General features: G+C 46.8%; 2 protein-coding genes across 3 annotated transcripts in view; one reads left to right on the top strand and one right to left on the bottom strand.

The window, feature by feature from the left end:
- PLEKHA8 (pleckstrin homology domain containing A8) overlaps window positions 1-7,992 on the bottom strand; it is a 45,169-nt gene extending 37,177 nt beyond the window's left edge. For both annotated transcript variants that reach the window (XM_015429699.1, XM_015429698.1), the window contains exon 1: window positions 7,797-7,992. In XM_015429699.1, the coding sequence (XP_015285185.1) occupies window positions 7,797-7,836 (40 nt within the window). In that variant the 5' untranslated portion in view covers window positions 7,837-7,992. The remainder of the gene's footprint in view (window positions 1-7,796) is intronic.
- A 504-nt stretch (window positions 7,993-8,496) lies between these two features.
- Window positions 8,497-17,934, top strand: FKBP14 (FK506 binding protein 14). The gene is made up of 4 exons (XM_015429697.1): window positions 8,497-9,105; window positions 12,722-12,873; window positions 15,731-15,858; window positions 17,449-17,934. The coding sequence occupies exons 1-4, from the start codon at window positions 8,855-8,857 to the stop codon at window positions 17,605-17,607; spliced, it is 690 nt and encodes a 229-aa protein (XP_015285183.1). The 5' UTR covers window positions 8,497-8,854; the 3' UTR covers window positions 17,608-17,934.
- The last annotated feature ends 1,638 nt before the right edge of the window (window positions 17,935-19,572 follow it).

Genomic DNA, 19,572 nt, shown 5'->3' with positions numbered 1-19,572 from the left:
TTTATTATGCTGTCTAGGTTTGCCATCACTTTCCTCCCAAGGAGTGGGCATCTTTTTAATTTCATGGCTGCAGTCACTATCTGCAGTGATCTTGGATTCCAGGAACATGAAGTCTGTCACTGCTTCCACGACTTCCCCTTCTATTTGCCAAGGAGTGATGGGGCCGGATGCCATGATCTTAGTTTTTTGATGTTGAGTTTCAAGCCAACTTTTGCGCTCTCCTCTTTCACCCCTCAACAAGAGGCTCTTTAGATCCTCTTCACTTTCTGCCATTAGAGAGGTATCATCTGCATATCTGAGGTTGTTGATCTTTTCCCCAGCAATCTTAATTCTGGCTTGTGATTCATCCAGGCCAGCATTTCACATGATGTATTCTGCATATGTACTCTCTTTCTACTTTTGCCTAATGAGCTACTGGCTATTGGCTTTCTGAGGCAGAAGGAAAACAAAGTGCTGAATACTCAGATCATCACCACCTCTTCTCCTGGCTTAAACGTCTAAGGGAAATGCCAGCTAGCAAGTCATCCCTGCGACTGTCCAAGGGAAATGCCAACAAGAAATGTTATCACTGCGTGTGTGTGGTGGTGGTGGGGAGACAAATACAAGGACTGATCTCTTCTGCTGCTTCCCTGGTCTCCCCAGTTCAAAGGAAGTGCGAATGGTTTGCAAAGCTGCACTAAGGACAGTCAAGGAGATGCACCTACTGCAGACACAGCCAAAGAAATCCATCAATTGATTTCTGTCATCATCTAAGAGCGATTTGCAAGTGTCAGTTGTGATCTACGGGTGACCGTCTAGGTTCTCCCGTCCTCCTTGTGCTGCGCTGACCCTGAAATTTCTTTGGAGGGAATTTGAAGACCCACCCAAAATTCGATTATATTCTGTGCATCAGTGGGTTACACAAATCGCACAGATGTTGGATTCCAGATAACGATTTCCTCCCAAATTACAGAAGTGGCAGATTTACAAACCAGGAGTTATGGCAAAATCTTATGGGAATATTGCCACAAAATCCTCATTTTTCCTCTATGAATCTGGACAGTATAGTTTTCAAGCACAAACCCTTTCTCATCTCAAAGATACATTTCTAAATGTCTATACCCATCTTATGATTTTGAGGGCGTTACTAATGAACTAAGAGAAACACCAGACCGTAAGGCTCAAAACAAGATATTCTTAATGTTCAAGTGACTGCCTTACAGAGAGCTGAAAACATTTTTACAGTATTTGGGAGTCAGCCTCCGGCACTTGGGACCAAGACTGAAATCATTCCAAGTGCAAGGTTGCCTCAGCACCACGCACATTCAATCTGGTCACCAAAAATCTAAAATATTTATTTGATAATTTTGTGCAGGACTGATGTGAACACCTATGACAAATAGCAAAGAAAGTCAGACACTATCCCAGCATCATGAGGTTCTGTTTTATGATCACTCTGCCAAACAAAATGGAACTTTTCAAAGACTTAGCTTTCACTCATAAATATGAGAAGTAAAAGAAAATATGGCAAAATATGTTACCAGGATCTAAAACTGGCTGGGGAAGGAAGGATGCTTCCAGCAACATTCAGAAACAATCAATATCCGCTTTAAATAAACTTCTACAGTGGTAATACAAGCCTTTCCATGCTGCACCCATTTCCTTTCATCTAGATGTTCATGCACACTCAGAGCTCTTCAGTTTGGAAACTCCCATTCATTATGGTAAGTAACGAAGAACTTTAACTGAAATGAAGGACACTCCGCTCCACACTTTTAATGGATTTCAGCTGACCTTTGCTGACTCAGTTAAAAGCTTAGGAGTTTTACTGGATCCAACATTATTGCCACAGAAGCCAATTAATGAAGATGCAAAAACTCAGCCTAGCCTGTAAGATGGCCCCAATACAGCTGATCTGGGCACCTGGATCCACACCCCAGTAACGCTGAGACTAGACTACTGTAATGCAGTGTACATTGGTCTCCCCTTCCTCAAAATCAATTCAGAAACTCCAGGTGGTGCAGAATGCCACAGCTCAGCTATTGTCAGGTGCTAGATGAGGCAGGCATGTTACTCCATTCTGCAGACACTCCACTGGCTGCCATCAGTTACCAGGCTCACATGCAAGGCCCTTCATGGCCTCAGTCCCTAGGGTTGCCAGTCCTGTGTTGGAAAATACCTGAAGACTTTGGGGGTAGATCCAGGAGAGGGTGGGGTTTGGGGAGGGGCAGGGCCTCAGCATGGTACAATGCCATAGAGTCCACCCTTCAAAGCAGCCATATTCTCCAGGGGAGCTGATCTCTGTCAGCTGAAGATCAGTTGTAAAAGCAGGAGAACTCCAGCCCCCACCTGGAGGCTGGCAACCCTATCGGTCCCTCATATCTGCAGGACCACCTCTCCCCCCAATGCTCTAGTATGACAACTTTGCTCCTCTGATTAGCGCCTTCTGCAGGTGCCAACCTGCAAATGGGCAAAATCAACAACTGTCCATACAAACACGCTTTGTCCGCTGTGGCTCCCACCTTATGGGATGGCCTGCCCGAGAAGGTCAGGAAGGCTCCCACTCCCTTGGCTTTCCACAAACTATGCAAAACTGAATTATTCAAGAGGGCACAGGGACTAGGGCTGCACTGTACAAAATGGCTTACAGAGTTACTTGGATAAATGATAGGGGGTCTGTGGCCTATACGACTGTGTACAGCACTCTCTGAGTGGGATCATACCACTTAGATAACAGATAAAAGGAAGTACTTCTTCACCCAAAGAGTGATTAACACATGGAATTCACTGCCGCAGAAGGTGGCGGCAGCTACAAGCATGGACAGCATCAAGAGGGAATTAGATAAGCATATGGAGCAGAGGTCCATCAGTGGCTATTAGTCACAAGGTATAGATAGGAACTCTCGGTCTGGGGCAAGTGATGCACTGTATTCTTGGTGCTTGCGTGGGGGTCATTAGTGGGAGGGCTCCTAGTGTCCTGGCCCCACTGCTGCACCTCCTGATGGCACCTAGTATTTTTGGCCACTGTGTGACAGAGTGTTGGACTGGATGGGCCATTGGCCTGATCCAACATTGGCTTCTCTCATGTTCTTATGTTCATGTGATTTTTGCACTGTTTAATATGTCATGTTAATACTTATGCTTTAGATTTCTGGTTGGTTCCAGGCTTCCACAATCCTAGTCCTATTGCATTGTTTATGCAATAGGATTAGGATTGTGGAAGCCTGAAACCAACCAGAAATATCCCACGTTGATGATTGTATTGACTCACTCTGTAACTTGCCACGAGTCCCTGTGAGGAAGGCAGACTATAAATAATGTAAATTTTAAAGCTAAAATGAATGGAGAGGCAACTCGAGGCAAAGAAGTCCATATGCTTGGACTGGAATGAAGGTTCTCTTCACTACCTCCTGCTGATTGCTTCTGCGTAGAACAGCGAGAAAGTGGCACACACTTGGCACACAGGGGGTCCCAGGTTTGGTCCCTAGCTCCTCCAGTTAAAGAATCTCAAGCAGCAGCTGTTGAGGAAGACCTGCTCTGCCTAAGCTCTTGGAGATATGCTGCCAGGCAAAGTAGATGGACCAATCTGACTTTGTACAAGGAAATCTCACATACTTATGTAAGAGAGCAAAAAAACTGCAAAGAGATATTATGTCACAGGAATCTAAACAGATGTACATGGGATTTGTCCGCATCATGTGCACATAAATGAAATTCTACCGTGTCATACCCTTTTAATAGTATGAGACGTCTCCATTTTGGATGCAGATAATTGGAAACATGCCTGGAACTGGGTTAATCCCAGGCTCACATTGTGTACTGCGTCAGATTTAATCTGCTCTAGCTATCCACCAAAGCTACCAATCTGCTTGGCTTCTAAGTGATTTTATAAATGGAGATTAAAAAATAGATTAACAAGTAATTGGGCTTTAAAACCCTGATGGAAAGAAAGTGTCTGCACTCGTCTTTCTAGCCCTATTCAGAGTATTTAGAGGATTCCATGGAGGCAAGCCCAAGCAGCTTCTCAGAAGTAAGTCTCATGTTATTCAATGGGGCATACTCTCAGGAAAGTGCCCTTACCTCTCTCAGGCATGCTTATAGCGGCAACAATTACCAAAACTACTGGACTTTGGGATTTAAAAAAAAAACAAAAAAAACTACTTAAGTCTGACCTTCTGGGAGTTTCCAGAAAGAGCAAGAGTGACAGAGAAAACCCACAAGCATGAACACAGCTTGTGATTCACAGAAGGAATCAGAGGAGGCCAGCAATATCGGGTATGAGATTACAGGGCTGAACTATGCCGTGCATTTCCCCACCCACTCGTTGCTCTCGGAATAATTTACTTGTGAGCAGCACCAACCCTTGACAACCATTCCTCCCTTCCCTGCCCACACTGGGCCCATGGAAGCTCTTTGAATCCTTGCGAGTGATAACAAATGGGTTTGAGATCTGGCACTTCAGCTCAATGGATTTGCGGATCAGGAACCTTCTGTGGCAGTCAGCTCCATGGAGCCTGCTTCCAAGTAAGCATGCACCGGCTTGGGCGGCTGCTCTGCCTCTCTTGGATTAAGTGCCCACCCTCGAAAAAGAGTAGTGCACTGTGGGTAACAATAGGGCAGCACAGAACTGGGAATGGAATCTGGAAGAGCAACCCTAGATGGAGTTGCCCTTGTTCTGACGGAAGAGTTGCACTTATTCTGACGGACACAGTTTCCTGCACCAACGTCAGTGGCTGGGAGGTGGAAAGTGCCGTCGAGTTGCAGCCGATTTATGGCGAATCCAGAGGGTTTTCAAGGCAAGAGATGTTCAGAGGTGGTTTGCCATTGCCTGCCTCTGTGTCATGACCCTGGACTTCCCTAGAGGTCTCTTGTCCAAATGCTAACCAGGGCTGACCCTGCTTAGCTTCTGAGATCTGACAGGATCGGGCTAGCCTGAGCCATCCAGGATAACACTCAGTGAGTTTAGAAGGGTGTAAACCTGCATAGGATTGCACTGTGATTGTCTCACTTTTTTAAAAAGCCAGTTTCTAGCTCTCGTAGCTCCTGAAGGATTAAAAGCATATGTGCTAAAAATCTAATGAGGACAAGTGCTACGTGAGCCAGGGGAAGAGTGCTTTTTGTGTACATCATTGTCTGCCTCTCCCCTAGCTCTTGCTTGCTAAACACTCCCAGATTACATCTATCTTCCTCCCCATGGAGGAACACACATCTTCATAATCTGAATCAAGCACTTGGATTCCAGTGGGGGTGGGTAGGAACCAGATTTTTTGGCACGCAGAATGACCAGTTTGGTTTAAATATACCTTAAATATTATCCTGGGCTAAAATTAAATGTCCTGGATTTCAGCAACTTTTCACTCTCGTACCATCTGTACTTTCCTTGTTTTACAGATCCATGAAACCGCCACACCTTCCTGTTAGTTTCGCACTGTGCCCTGCAGTGTAAAGAATTCCTCTTTGCAAAGAGCAAACTGAATCCACACCCCATGCACTTTTACGCTGTTTATTATGTAACTATATTGAGAGCAAAGTGTATTTGCACACGCCATCAAGACAACTGCTGTTTAAAGCACATTGCAATTAGTATGCAGTACAGAGAGGAAGAAAATCAAGCTGGGCTAGGGCATGGTCCAGGGCACAGTTTGAGAGCCAGTGCAGTGGATTGATTAGAGTGTCGGACTAGGATCTGAAGATCCAGGTTCAAATCCCCACTCTGCCACAGAAGCTCAACGAGTGACCTAGTGCCATTCACTTTGGGTCCCCAGTAAGGTATAAATAAAGCAAATAAATAAATACGTTTGGAAGCACATGATGCAACCATCGTACAGGTCAAGTGCTGGATTTCCTGGGAACCCCAGTGTGTAGTGCATCACAGAAGGCAGGATATAAATGTAATAAATAAATATGCTGCTGTGTGAAATTTTAGAACAGGGTCATGGCGGTGAAGCCTACTCTATGGCCTTATTGATACCATAATATATTTTCCTGTGTATGAAAGCTGTCCCACCTTCTTTAAGGACACATTTGCCTGGATAGATGCAGTGCATTAAGTTATCACGGAGAAAGACAGTCTTCCAGTGATAAGGAAGAAGCACCACCTTGATCAGATGAATTGCTTTTAGCCAAACCCATGATTTCCCAATTGACACGTGACTCGTACTTGCATCATCATGTGCCCGAGTATGAATTTCAGCTCATGTGTACAGAAAAATATTGCATCAATCAGACCTGTACTAACTAGGGAAGATGAACTTCCGGCATCATGGAAATCAGCCCAGATAAGTTCCAGGTAGTGCCCCTGGAGGCAATATTTCATTTAGAAGATCTTCACTCTCATGTTTCATTGACATGGAAAATTGTGAAGGTTTATACAACAAGGAATGTAGCTCTGTGTAACTGATAACTATCTCTTTTAAAAAACCAATAATAAAGTTTGACATTTAAATTTTCCCCAGATGCCAGCAGCTGCAGCAGTTAAAAGCAAACCGGCTAAAACAAATTATTTTTATTCATGCTTATTGAGTTCACTGAGATCAGCTAGATCCGTTCCTATAGCAAACATAAGGAGCATGTCTGCCTCCCCAACTCTGAAGCAGCCATGTGAGATCTCTGTAGGGGTGAGCAGCTGGGCCAGTGATATTTTTATGGTTTTACATAGGGATAAACTGAATTGGCTCGATTCAAAGAACTTTAGTTTCACCGTCTTGTGCACTGCAGCCAGCCCCGTGGCTAAGGACTTTTTAGGAAGGGGGGCTGGAGGGGCCCACCTGCTAATCCAATCAAAGGCTCCAGGGCAAGGGCTGAGACAGCCGCAGCTTCCCTCCCTCTCCCCCCTCCCCTCCCACAAGGGCAGGCCTTCCCTGTGGAGCATCTGGGTCCAGCCACTGGTCCAGCTCCCTCCCTCCCCAAGGAGCCCCAGTGCCTCTTCCACTCTTGCACAGCACCAGGGACAGCCTCTGAAATCACTGCCCTTGTCCTCCCTTGCCAACAGGCTGACAGGCAATCAAGGGGAGTTGGGGTAGGGGAGCCGAGGCTCAGGAAGGGGGCCCATAAAAACTGCTAGGGGGCCTCGCCCCATGGGCCCCGCGTTAGCTAACAGCCTGACTGCAGCCTGAACTCCAGAAGGATAACCTTCAAACCAGAATTGCAATTCTCGGAACATCCAGATACTGACACACGACAGATCATGTACACTGCAGGTAATTCTGAGTTTAGTACACTGAGGAACGCATTCCTTGGCCTCATACTTCCCTTCTGTTGTTTGTTTCCCTTAAAAGAAAGGCAGAAATCCCACTGAAGACGTCTGGGGGGGGGGGGGACACGCTTCGCAATAACCCAGTGCCCCGTTAATATGACATGGTTAATTGCAAATTCTTCGGAGTTTTGATCGCTACGCTGGAAACGACGTGAATGGGCTGGTGGTGCGAGACAGATCATTTGGGGGATGCATCCTCACTGCATCTGATGAAGTGGCCTGACTCACGACGGCTGATACGGGAACAGATTTTGTAAGTCTTTAAGGGGCCACCGGGCTTCTGTTTATTCAGCTCATTGGGGGTGGGGGAGGGTTGAGACACAACTGAAGGTCAGGGACTGTCCCTTGCGGTGCTCAAGAGCACAAGAGAACAGAAGCATCAGACTCATGCAGCGCTCGGGGACCACCAGACCCATCCAGGACCATACCCTCCCTCCCTTCCTTCCTTCCTTCCTTCCTTCCTTCCTTCCTTCCTGTTTCTCACAGCCACCGGCCCGGCCTTTCTACAACATACACACTCCTTGTTCCAAGACCGTGACAGCGAGAGAAGGAGGCTACTCACCGCTCAGATAGTTGGTCCATTTGTATAGTACCCCATCCATGGTGACAAAGGCCCCCCATCCAGATCTGCTTAGGACAGGGGAAATATCTTCCCCAGGAACCGTCTATGCCCTCTGCCGCCCCTTTAGCCCCACAGCTGAGCCGCTGACACTTGGGGCCATCCTGGGGCTGGGAGAAGACCGGCCCGCCTCCCTGTCTTCTTCTCCCACCCTCCCCTTCCCTCCCCAGACCCTACCAACCAACCAACCAACCAACCAACCAACCACAGAGTACTACGCTTCTAGCGTAGAAACCCAGGACACAGCGTAGCCACAGAGGCTGATAACGCACGGGAGTAGAGTAAACGCGTTCTGGAATGCGGACCCACGTGACTAGGAGCGAGCGAGGGGGCGTTGTTAAAAGGCTCGAAAACAGATGGACTCTCGGGAGCCAATGAGAGCGCCGTTTTCTCAACAGGGCCAGCCAATGATTGCAAGACAGGAGCCGGTTGTATTGTGTTGAGAGTCTCCAAGCCTGTGTGCCACGTTCCTTCCTGGAATGTTGGGGACGGCCAGTCCTCGCTCGCCGATGCTTCTGACGCGTTTGCAAGATGGATGGGACTCTTTGCCAACCAGCGGCGGCATTTTTAGTTCGGCCCTACGCGTTGAGCCAACCAGAAGGAGGACAGAGTGGGTAGTACAAGGCTGCCAGTGGATGCGTGGCTTACTTCTTAAAGAAAGAAATACTGCGAGTTGGGGGGAGTTTGCCACGTCTGCGGATTTGAGGCGTGTGAAGCGCGGTGGGACTGGCAGCAAAGTAATGAATGACCCCTTCATCGCCCGGCTCTCCAGATCGTCCCCTTTCACGGAGCGAATGCTGAGAAAGTTCTAAGTCTGAATGCTGGGCAGAGAGAGTGTGAAATGGCAATTGCACCGCGTAGCCAACGAAAAAACCCAGAGCCCTGACAACGGCAGGGGGGGCATTCCAATCTAGGGGACCCTAGAGCTGTTTCAGGCGGGCTTGAAATCCACAGCTTTTAGACAAATTACTGAGAGTGAAAATAGTTTGATCAAACTCTTGATGGTACGAGAATCACACGTTCTCAAAGCTCGGAGGCAATTGTGGAAGCCCCCAGAATGGAAGCTGCTCTTTGGACTCCTTTCCTTCGTCTTCGTGGCTTTCGGAACTGGGGCGCTCATTCCGGAACCAGAAGTGAAGATCGAGACGCTCCATAAGCCATTCATTTGCAAGAGGAAGACCCAGCGGGGGGACATGATGCTGGTCCACTATGAAGGGTATTTCGAGAAAGATGGTTCCCTGTTCCACTCCACGTGAGTATGGGGTGTGGGGAAGAATGCACAGGGATCTGCCTCGGCTTTGAGAAACTGAAATGTAAGTGGAATCCCACTGGCAGGTTATATTGGGCTTGATCTTGTAGAACCAGTTTGGCAGGGACGGACTAAAACTAAGGACAGCGATTGCCCATAGGGAATACATGAGGGCCCATAGAGAATAATGGACAGGTCGCTTGCCCATAGGGGATGATGGAGTACATAATTGCCAATAGAGAATCCATAATGCCAAAAGAGAATCCATGACTGCCCATAAGGAAAAATGGAGAGGACACTTGCCCACCTCTATTCCACCTCTTGCGTGTGATGACATCACAAGCGAGAGGTCATTCCGGCTCACCCAGCTCTCGTTAGGGGCCCTTTAAAAAGTTGATGGACTCTCGCGAGAGGTGGAATTTTCCCCCCCCCCCCCCCCCGCTGTTGCAGCTGCCGCCGCCAATGACAGCGGCCATAACTTTTTAAAGAGCCCCTAACGAGAGCTGTTGGAGCCAGAATGACCTTTCGTGACTCTGGTAACAATGCTGACTGTATAGCAGTTTTCACTGTTAAAGCGGATCATTCCGGCAGAGATGTGAAATATTTGGAAATTTTAAAGCTATGGGGAAAAAATGTTGGTTTTTTTCCCCAGGGAAAAAAATAGAAATTTGGAGGAAGATTGATGTATATGCAATACATACTTTCCTGTCAAACCTATGTCTAGTTTGTAGCTTTAACTTCATAAAATACATCATTCATAACTTAGCATATAAAATTGTATTAATCAGCTTGTTTATTAAACGTAACAGTATAAATGCCTTAGCTTTCTACTAGCAACATTGCAAGTATACCCAATACGAAAGTGAAAGTTACAAACCGCTTTACCATATTTCACCAGAAATTTTTCAGCACTCTCCAGTTTCCCAATAGAAAAATCATAGAAAAGTCATCAGACCTTTTCACACTATACTTGTGTGTGTGTGAATAAAACCTTCTCTTTAAAAGCATTTCATTCATTAAAAAAAAAATATCATGAACTTTGTTTCCCTCCAGTAATTCTCAAAATTTTGTATTGTCTCCATTGGAAAAAACCAAGGAAAAAGATCTACGGGAAGTGATGGGAAAACAGATGTTCTTTTTTTTGGTCCTCCAGGGCCTTGACGTCTTTTATTTTCCCATCAAGTCACAGCTGACTTATGGTGACCCTGTAGGGTTTTCAAGGCAAGAGACATTCAGAGGTGCTTTGCCATTGCCTGCCTCTGCATCGTGACCCTGGACTTCCTTGGAGGTCTCTTATACTCTCTAATTATTTGTTTGCTGTCCCATGAGAGTTAGTGTGCTGTAGTGATTAGAGGAGTGGTGCCCGGGAGGCCACCTGCCAAGTGTTCTAAGAAGATGGGTCAGGTTGGATTGGACTTTTGCCCAGCAGGGCTTCTGATTGGCCATTTGAGATCCAATTGGTTGTGCAGATTTTTTAAAAGCATTGCTTTCACAGCAGCTACCACCACAGCACAAGGATCTTCACTGCATGACCAAAGGCGGCCTCCTGTAGCCGTCATTTGGTGGTTGCACCAGGCATCCTGTGTCACAATTCCAAAGGTTCCAGCAGGGTCAAAAATGTTGGGGAATCCCAGATCCTATCATTACATCAACCACCCTGTAAGGTAGATTATGCTGAAAGAGAGTGATTGGCCCAAAGTCGACCAGCAAGCGTCCATGGCAGAGTGGAGATTCAAACCTGGGTCTCCCAGATCCTAGTAAAACATGCTGACCAGAGTTGCTCGGATAAAATGAAGAGAGAACACTGTGTGTGTTCTTGAATGCCTTGAAGAAAGGGCAGGATAAAAAAGCATTAGATAAAACAAGATCATTACATCAACCACCCTGTAAGGTAGATTATGCTGAAAGAGAGTGATTGGCCCAAAGTCGACCAGCAAGCGTCCATGGCAGAGTGGAGATTCAAACCTGGGTCTCCCAGATCCTAGTAAAACACGCTGACCAGAGTTGCTAGGGTAAAATGAAGAGAGAACACTGTGTGTGTTGTCCTTGAATGCCTTGAGGAAAGGACAGGATAAAAAAGCATTAGATAAAACAAGCAGGGGCCTGCGGTACTCGCGGGGGGGAGCTCCATGTAGAGGAGGAAGCCACTGCAGGTGAGCCTGCTCCCCTTCTCCCCCACCCCTGCCTGGCCCTGATGGCAAGGCCCGTGCGGCTCCCAGTCGCCGGGGTGGGCAAAACTAGCCCTGATGGGGAGGCCTGCGTGGCTCACAGCCACCGGGCCCGCCAAACCTTCTCCCACACGGCAGCGACAGCGAGGCCCGGCCCACCAAGCTTTCTCCCTCCCCCTCAGCACTGGTGGTGGTGGGACAGTTCCCAGGGCATTCTCTGCTCATGCGCAGGGAATGCTATTACTTTTGGGGGGATTTAAGTATCTCCTGCACATGAAACCCTTTTTCTGCTTGTGGTGTTCACAAAATGGCATGCATTTGGCAGTTGCTCAATAGTGTACTGTGATCAGCTTCTCCACTGTCTCTTATTATTAGTTGTTACATTTTTATCCTCCTCCTCACAAAGGCTCCCGATGATATTTGATAAATCACAAGCTAAGAAGACCAGTCCTTTTGTGCATAGGCAGCTGTTTGACATACGGGATGCAGGGGGCGAATAGATCTCGGAGTGTTCTGAACTGACCAGAGTTCAAACCTCTGCTCGGGCCACGACACACACTGGGAGAACTTGGGCAAGGAGGGGAAAAAGTTACGTACGTGGCCCTGAGTTAGAAGGAAGGGCAGGATAAAAATGTACTAGATGGATATTGTATGTCCCTTAAGCCCTCATCGTTTTTTAAAAAATACAAGGCTTTCTTGAACTTAATTTCTAGGGATCATGCCCTTTCATCTCAACATGATGAACAAGTGGGGCTTCCATGGCCAGAGCCAGCCCAGTGAATGGCCATGATGTAGGACTTTTGGTGGCATTTAGTTAGCCCTTGTGTGAAACAGGGTGCTGGGCTAGGTGGACCAGTTAATTCTTTCTGTTACCGTTTTAGTAGCCCTTCGGGCTACTAGATGCTGGATCCAAATGAATGGGATGGCTGATTCCATCATGCATAACTCGCAAATTTCTCAGAGGTGAAAGAATGCTGAAATGGGTTGGTCTGTTCCAGCAAGGCAATTCTGATGCTCTGTGAGTTTTCTCTACAATGGCCCCGGCCAGACGTGCTGGAAAACACGGGGGGGGGGGGCTATTTGCGCCATCGCATTCTGATGCGCTATAAAGCGATCAGACGCGATGGCAGCTTCCCCGCAGCAAAGAGGACAACGGGGGAGGAAGCCGCACGGCGGTGCGATCACACCGGGAGGCTTCCATAGGCGGCCCATGGCAAAGCGTTTGCTAGTACATGTGGTGAGCTAGTTTTTTACTGCGCAGCTTCAGCGGCTTGCCACGGGTTTGCCATGGGAGTGCTACGCCTCCCAGATGTTCCCATGTAATCATGCCCGGATACTCCGTGGGACTCCCGTGCCTTCAGCGGGGCAAATGCTCTGTGTGACCGGGGCCAATGTGAACTTTCCCAATACATATTTTAATTAATCCTTTCTCTATTTGTGCTTCTTTTCAGCCACAAGCATAACGACGGCCAGCCTACCTGGTTTACTCTTGGTATAAATGAAGTTATCAAAGGCTGGGATAAAGGTTTGGTGGGCATGTGTGTCGGGGAGAAACGCAGGCTCACCGTTCCTCCTTCCCTGGGTTATGGAAAAGAAGGGAAAGGTAATGGCTCTTTTCAAATTCAGAGTGGCTTTAATATTGTGATCATGTAATAAAAACATTCAGTGCATCTTGATCATAGGCCGCGTTCAGACTGGCAGTTTGGCCTGGCAGCCAAATGTTTTAGGAGCGTTTCAGTAGCGGATTAAAGGGGCGGGTTCACACAGGCACATGTTTCAGGCGTCCCCCAGCCATACTCAAGCCATCTTGTGCCGCTTCCCTCCCGAGTTTAAAAGATACCAGGTGAAAGGGGTAGCAAACCGTGCGTAGAGCGGGTTGATTCTGGTTCCCTGAGTGTGAACGCAAGCGCTGCTAAGGCGGGAACAACCTGCAGTCATTGATAATAGGCACCAGCTGTTTCCGCGGGCAGGGTCCATTGGCACCTGCGCGATCCTGTTCTATTTGCCCATGTGCATGGGTGCATGCAGCCCAGCGCGGAAACAGCTGCTAATAGCCCGCCAGGGCGGCTCAACAGTGTGAACGCTCCCTTGCTCTTCCTCTATGGTATCCTCCCGCTTCATTCGCTGTGGTGTGAACGGGAATACTGCAACCAAGCTGTTCCAGGTCTGTTCCAGGTTTTCTTTGCCACAACTCCATAGCGCTTCAAATTGCCAGTCTGAACTCGGCAATAGTATGAACATAAGAGACTGACCCTCCAACATCTCAGGCAAAGAGCATCTCTGACATTTGCTGCCTGAAATCATAAGAACATAAGTACAGCCTGCTGGCTCAGACCAGTGGTCCACCTAGTCCAGCATCGTGTTATACACAGCAGCCAACCAGTTGCTTTGGAGAGCCAATAAATAGGGCATAGAGGCCCTGCTGCCACCTCCCAGCACGGGCATTCAGAGATTTGCTGCCTCTGTATATGGAGGCTTCCTTCAGTCACCATGGCTAGTAGCCACTGATGGACTTTTCTCTTCCATGAATCTGTCTTAGCTGCCTTTGTAAAGCAGTAGTTGAATTATAGTTCATTTTTAAGAACCTAAGAAGAGCCCCACCAGATCAGAGGTCCATCTAGTCCAATATCCTGTTTCATACAGTGGTCAACCAGTTGTCCTAGAGGGCCAGCAAATAGGGCACAGAGAGTAAAAGGCCTTTTCTGGTGTTCCACTTTAGCACTGGGTTCCAGAGTTTTACTGCCTCTGAATGTGGAGTTTCCCTCTATTCTCCAGGGCTAGTAGCCATTGATGGACTTTCTTCTCCATGGGTCTGTCTAACCTCCTTTTAAAAACTATTTATGTTTGTGGCCACCACTACCTCCTCTGGCAGTGAATCCCTCAGTTTAATTATTTTTTGAGTAAATAAGTATTTCCTTTTCTCTGTCCTGAACCTATTTCTCAACAATTTCATTGGGTGCCTATAAATTATAGTATTATGGGAGAAGGAGGGGAATCCCTCTGTCCCCTTTCTCCAACTCATGCATAATTTTATAAATATCTTTCCTTGGAGATGACAGAGACTGAATCCGGGGCGTTCTGTGTGTGCAAAGCATGTTTTCTACCACTGAGCTTTCTTTTATCAACAATATTCACATACATAGAGCTAAACTGGTATGCTGTTGATAATTTGGTCATTTTCATTAATGTCAACTGGACTAAGAAGACTTTGGGTGGAAAAGATCCATACTACAGCATGAGAGAACAGCAGGTCCTTTATATATTTGGAAAAGGTCCATGCAAAAGGGGTTCCCCTGTACTATATTGGAATCAGATTCATGCAGGAGGCAGGATGTGGTATGCTTTACTTAGTAGATTCAAAGTAATTCAGTAAAGTGGAAAGTGTGTTTCCACTTGTTTCAGTTTGATACTTCATCAGTTAGAGATAGTAAAACCTTAAACTCGAGCCAGAAAAACCCAAAACTGTCTTTTTACCATGCCTCAGTACACAAACAATTGAATCTATTTCTCCCTTCTTTAATAAGACCAAGTTAGTCAGTATTTCCACTGTGAATTTCTGAGGCCTGGTCTCTACATGTAGGAGAATAAGGTGGGGATAAGGTGTCAGAATGCTGAAGTGATAGAATGGATGGGACCATTTTCAGATTGCAGTAGAAGCTCATAGATACTCCACTATGTAAAAAACTCAGTGCAAAATAGTAAACCAGTGCAGAAAGAAGAAGGGGTAATGAGGGAGCTACAGACTTTCTCTCTGGTTGGTTAGTTTTTAGTTTTCATTGATTTTTTTTAATGTGAAGGAATATTTCTTGCAGTCTAAAGTGGTGCATTCTGTTTTACCATATTCTTTGGAATGGGTATGCCATGCTTCAGTCTGCAGTTAAGAAAACAAGTGTAACTAGTTATGTAATCAGGATAATGCTGTAAGGAAAGAGTTTGTAAGTTTAATACCTTGGATCTTGCTGGAAGTTTTTCTGTCAGAGTGAGACTTCCTTCCCTGCCCTTCCCCCACCCCAGCTGCAGCCCAAAATGTTCCCTGGTGAAGGCTTCCTGGATTGGGCACTGGTAACTAGTAGTGGAAACCATGTATTTTCTTAGCCGGTTTGGTGTACTGGTTAGGAGTGTGGTCTCTAATCTGGAAGAACTGGGTTTGATTCCCCACTTCTCCACATGCAGCTGCTGGGTGACCCTGGGCAAGTCACAGTTTTCTCAGAGCTGTTCTCTCAAGAGCAGTTCCCTCAGAGCTCTCTCAGCCTCACCTACCTCACAGGGTGTCTGTTGTGGGGAGAGGAAGGGAAGGAGATTGTAAACCACTCTGAGTGAAGAGTGGGGTATAAATCCAATCTCTTCTCTCTCTCCCGCCCCACCCCCACCCCGTTTTTGCTTGTGAGAATCCAGCTAAGGTCATCTGTGAAGATAAAAATATCATAACTAAACACTGGGTTAATACTTGTGTTTGTCAGGAAAAATTCCACCTGAGACTACACTGATCTTCAATATTGACCTTGTAGAAATTCGAAATGGGCCAAGGTCTCATGAGTCCTTTCAAGAAATGGATCTTAATGATGACTGGAAGCTATCCAAAGAGGAGGTGAGGAGGCTGATGTATTCTACATTTGTTCATGAATGCTTTTTAATGGGAAAAGAAAGCTGGTTTTTACTTCTCTTGAAGCTTTATTGCTCAACTCTGGTACTTGTGAATAAAAACCTCCATGTGTTCAGCTAGATCACAATCCCCTTGTTGCGTTGTCAGAGCTGCAGGGCTGAGATGATGCTCAGGAAGATAAAGCCTGCATGGCCTTGAGCTGGGGAGAGTAAGGGCAGCAGAAGCTAGAATATGCTCTGTCCTTCCAAAAAAATTTCTTGGGGTATTTGCATCTCCAACCTCCATGTTCTCAGCAAACAGAAGCACAGCATTCCTGAGATGCTGCAAAGAACACTTCAGAAAAGTTTACAAAGTTGGGCCTGTTGTGGGAAATATTTTTCACATTATTTTCCTACAGATTGCTGTTTTCCATTGCTTTGCCCCTGAATTTGGAATTAAAGTTGTAATTGGGGATTCCACCTGGGACTTGCTTCAGAATGTACCTGTTTTGTTTTTAATCCATCTAGAGGGTAAACGGCTGGTACAGACAGATCCTGAGTTCTTTGGTTACGATGTTTGAGCTTTTTTATGAGTCAAAAGTTGTGCAGCCATTTTGTGTGTGTGTGTGTGTGTGTGTGTGTGTTGTGTGTGTAAGTGCCATCAAGCAGCTTCTGACTTATGGCGACCCTGTGAATTAATGTCCTCCCAGATATCCTACCATCAACAGCCTTGCTCAGGTCTTGCAGACGGAGGGCCATGACTTCCTTCATAGAGTCAATCGATCTCATGTTTTCCTGCTGCCTTCAGCTTCTTCTAGCGTTATTGACTTTTTCCAGTGACTCTTGTCTCCTAATAACCTATAGGTAAAGGTTTCCCTTGCTCGAAAGCCAGTCGAATCCGACTCTAGGGATGCGATGCTCATCTCCGTTTCCAAGCTGAAGAGCCAGCGCTGTCCAAAGGTGTTTCCATGGTCATGTGGCCGGCATGACTAGATGCTGAGGCGCATGGAATGCTGTTACCTTCCTACCAAAGTGGTACCTGTTTATCTACTTGCAATTTCTTGCTTTCGAACTGCTAGGTTGGCAGAAGCTGGAACCAGAGACAGGAGCTCACTCCGTCATGCGGCACTCAGGTCTCGAACTGCTGAACTACTGACCTTCCAGTCTGCAGTTCAGCGTCTTAACCACTTAACCACTAGAACAAAACCCATGTAATACCCTTTATTAGGATCAACCAAATGCATGCAAAATAGTGTAAAACCTCTTTAGCTACCCAGAACTTTAAATTGGGCTGGATGTTACAAAATTTAAAAGGTATAGGGTGGGAGGCAGATTGTTCAGGGCATAATGTGTTTGGGTCTGATCTTGCATGTGTCTTCTGAAATGCAAGTGGGCAATGAACTTCATTGCTGAGGTGCTGTGTTTCAGCATGTTCTGTGGGACGCTGCCAATGTTCTTCATTCGTTGTTCATACAGAAACCACCCTAGCACATGCAAAAATAATCTCAAAGGGATATATCATGCTGTTTCTTGTTTGTTGCTTCTTCCAAAAAGCATCTTAAGGACTGAAAGTATTGTGTTCCAATCTGTCCCACAGGTAAAAATGTACTTGAAGAAGGAATTTGAAAGACATGGTGCAGTGGTCAATGACAGCCATCACGATACTTTGGTTGAAGACATATTTTCTAAAGAAGATGAGGACACAGATGGATTTATATCTGCAAGAGAATTTGTGTATACGCATGATGAGCTATAAAGTCTTTTGGAAGGACTTGCTAGTGAGAGGGAAATCAAGAGACTTTGCACAACTGACACTTCTTGAAATGTTTTTATATGTACAGAGGCCTGTTAACTCACAAGGGGGGAAGTGCATTACATTATTTTTTTACCGGACATGTGCTTGTTGAAACTATATTTTGTAACTGACATCTTTTTATAGAGTGAAAATAACTTTAAAACATTTCTTAAGGGGAGTTCATATTTATTTTGAAAACCATGGAACAAAGACCTTTCTACTAACAAATGGTGCTTAAACACACTTCAGCCTTTTCTGCTTTCAGTTTGTCAACTATTTTTTTAAAATTCCAGCCTAAAATAAAGTATGATTAGTATAAAATATTTGGTTCACTTATGTGTTTTATTAATATGCATTTAGTTTCAAAAATAGCACTGGCTGCTGTTGGGTCACACAGCAGATTTATTTCCCATTACTTTTAAAGGGTGTGTTTTAAGCTGACTTGCAGGCTGACTGGAAGATTTCTTGCAGTAGCAGAGTGTGCTCAGGGTAGTGTAGCTGCAGCACTATACTACCTTTCTTGTAAAGTGACAGCTTATATTCTAATAGCCACCTGTGGCCACCATCTTGTGGATATCTAAATCTGCAGATTGAGGCCACGTGGAGGCTAAAGAGATTTTTCTGCACACTTGGGGCTCACCCCAGGTTTGCAGAAAAATCTGAAAATAAATAACACGGGGGTGGTGGTTAAATCCTGGCAGCCAATGGCAGTGATGCTGGGGAGTCATGCTGGGTTCAGTGGTGGTGCAGCGAAGAAGACGCACCGGGCCTAGCATGTCAGCAGCAGAGCCTGGGAGCCCACTGAACCTGCTGAGAAGGAACAGCTTCAGCCCAACGGCAGAGGTTGGAAGCCATGGCCAAGGAGGCTGGCAGCTGTGCTGAGCCCAGCCACAGTGCTGGAAGAGGCCAGCAGCCACATTGGTCCCAGCGGCAGGGGCAGAGGAGGCTGGTAGCTCTGCTGAGCCCAGCAGTGGTGAACACTGGGAGCTACTCTGGGCCCAATTGCCACGGCGGCACACATCAGAAGCCACTCTAGGCCATGCCCATACTTAAGTTTGCAGGAAATGTGACATTTTTAAAAAACGCGTAGGCAGGTTTAAATCCCCCCCCCCCAATAGAGTTGCACTGTCTGTGCCAGATGAGCAGAGAAGGGCACCAGTTGTGGCCAACAGCCACTGTAGAGATAGATGCTGGCTGCCGGTCTGGGTGCAGCAGCAGTCGCTGGCAGATGCAAGGCTCAGCAATGTGGGGGATATGGGATTTCTCCCCCCCCAAAGAGTGCTGCAGGCCCCTCACTTGCAGCTGCCTTGGTTGCAAGGCCAGGCAGTGTGCTTGCATTGGTAGTGATGGAGGTGGGGGCAGATCTGGCAGCAAGGCCAGTAGACGCGTCTGGACTGGCTGCATTGATGGTGATGGGGGGAGGAGCTGGGCAGTGTCGCCATATGTGGTGCTGACACTGCTGTTGTGTGTGGGAAGGGTGGGGCCCACAGTGAGCCTGGCAGAGTTGCTGTTGGGGGGCAGGAGCTGCAGCGGTCCCAGCAGCATCGCCATTGGTGAGAGGAAGCAAGTTAAGTGGTGGGAGAGATCCCCTTGAAAGTACTGTGGGTTCGTATATAAATATGTATCAAAGGAGTCAGAGCAACAAGATGGTATATTATCAATCTTGTCCAGCTTTTGAGATAGTATACAAGAACATATGAGCAAAGAACATACCTACGGGACCGCCTTTCCCTGGATATACCTTAGAGAACACTACGGTCTGGGTCTCAAAACTGGCTGACCCTCCCTGGCCTGAGGGAGGCCAGGCTAGCTGCTACTAGGGCCGGGGCCTTCTCGGTGGCAGCCCCTACCTGGTGGAAGGAGCTCCCAGAGGAGATCAGGGCCCTGCGGGACCTTTCTCAGTTCCGCAGGGCCTGCAAGACGGAG

The sequence above is a fragment of the Gekko japonicus genome, unplaced genomic scaffold (genome assembly GCF_001447785.1).
Source record: "Gekko japonicus isolate JY-2015 unplaced genomic scaffold, Gekko_japonicus_V1.1 scaffold767, whole genome shotgun sequence".
In the NCBI taxonomy this organism is placed as follows: domain Eukaryota; kingdom Metazoa; phylum Chordata; class Lepidosauria; order Squamata; family Gekkonidae; genus Gekko; species Gekko japonicus.
Note: the sequence above shows the minus strand (reverse complement) of the source record. Positions and strands in the feature narration are given on the sequence as shown.

Excerpts from the sequence above, each read along its gene's own strand:
- FKBP14 (XM_015429697.1), top strand. The coding sequence starts at position 8,855 with ATGGTACGAGAATCACACGTTCTCAAAGCTCGGAGGCAATTGTGGAAG. Across the intron at positions 9,106-12,721 it reads GGTTCCCTGTTCCACTCCAC|CCACAAGCATAACGACGGCC; the intron begins GTGAGTATGGGG and ends GCTTCTTTTCAG. Across the intron at positions 15,859-17,448 it reads GGAAGCTATCCAAAGAGGAG|GTAAAAATGTACTTGAAGAA; the intron begins GTGAGGAGGCTG and ends TCTGTCCCACAG.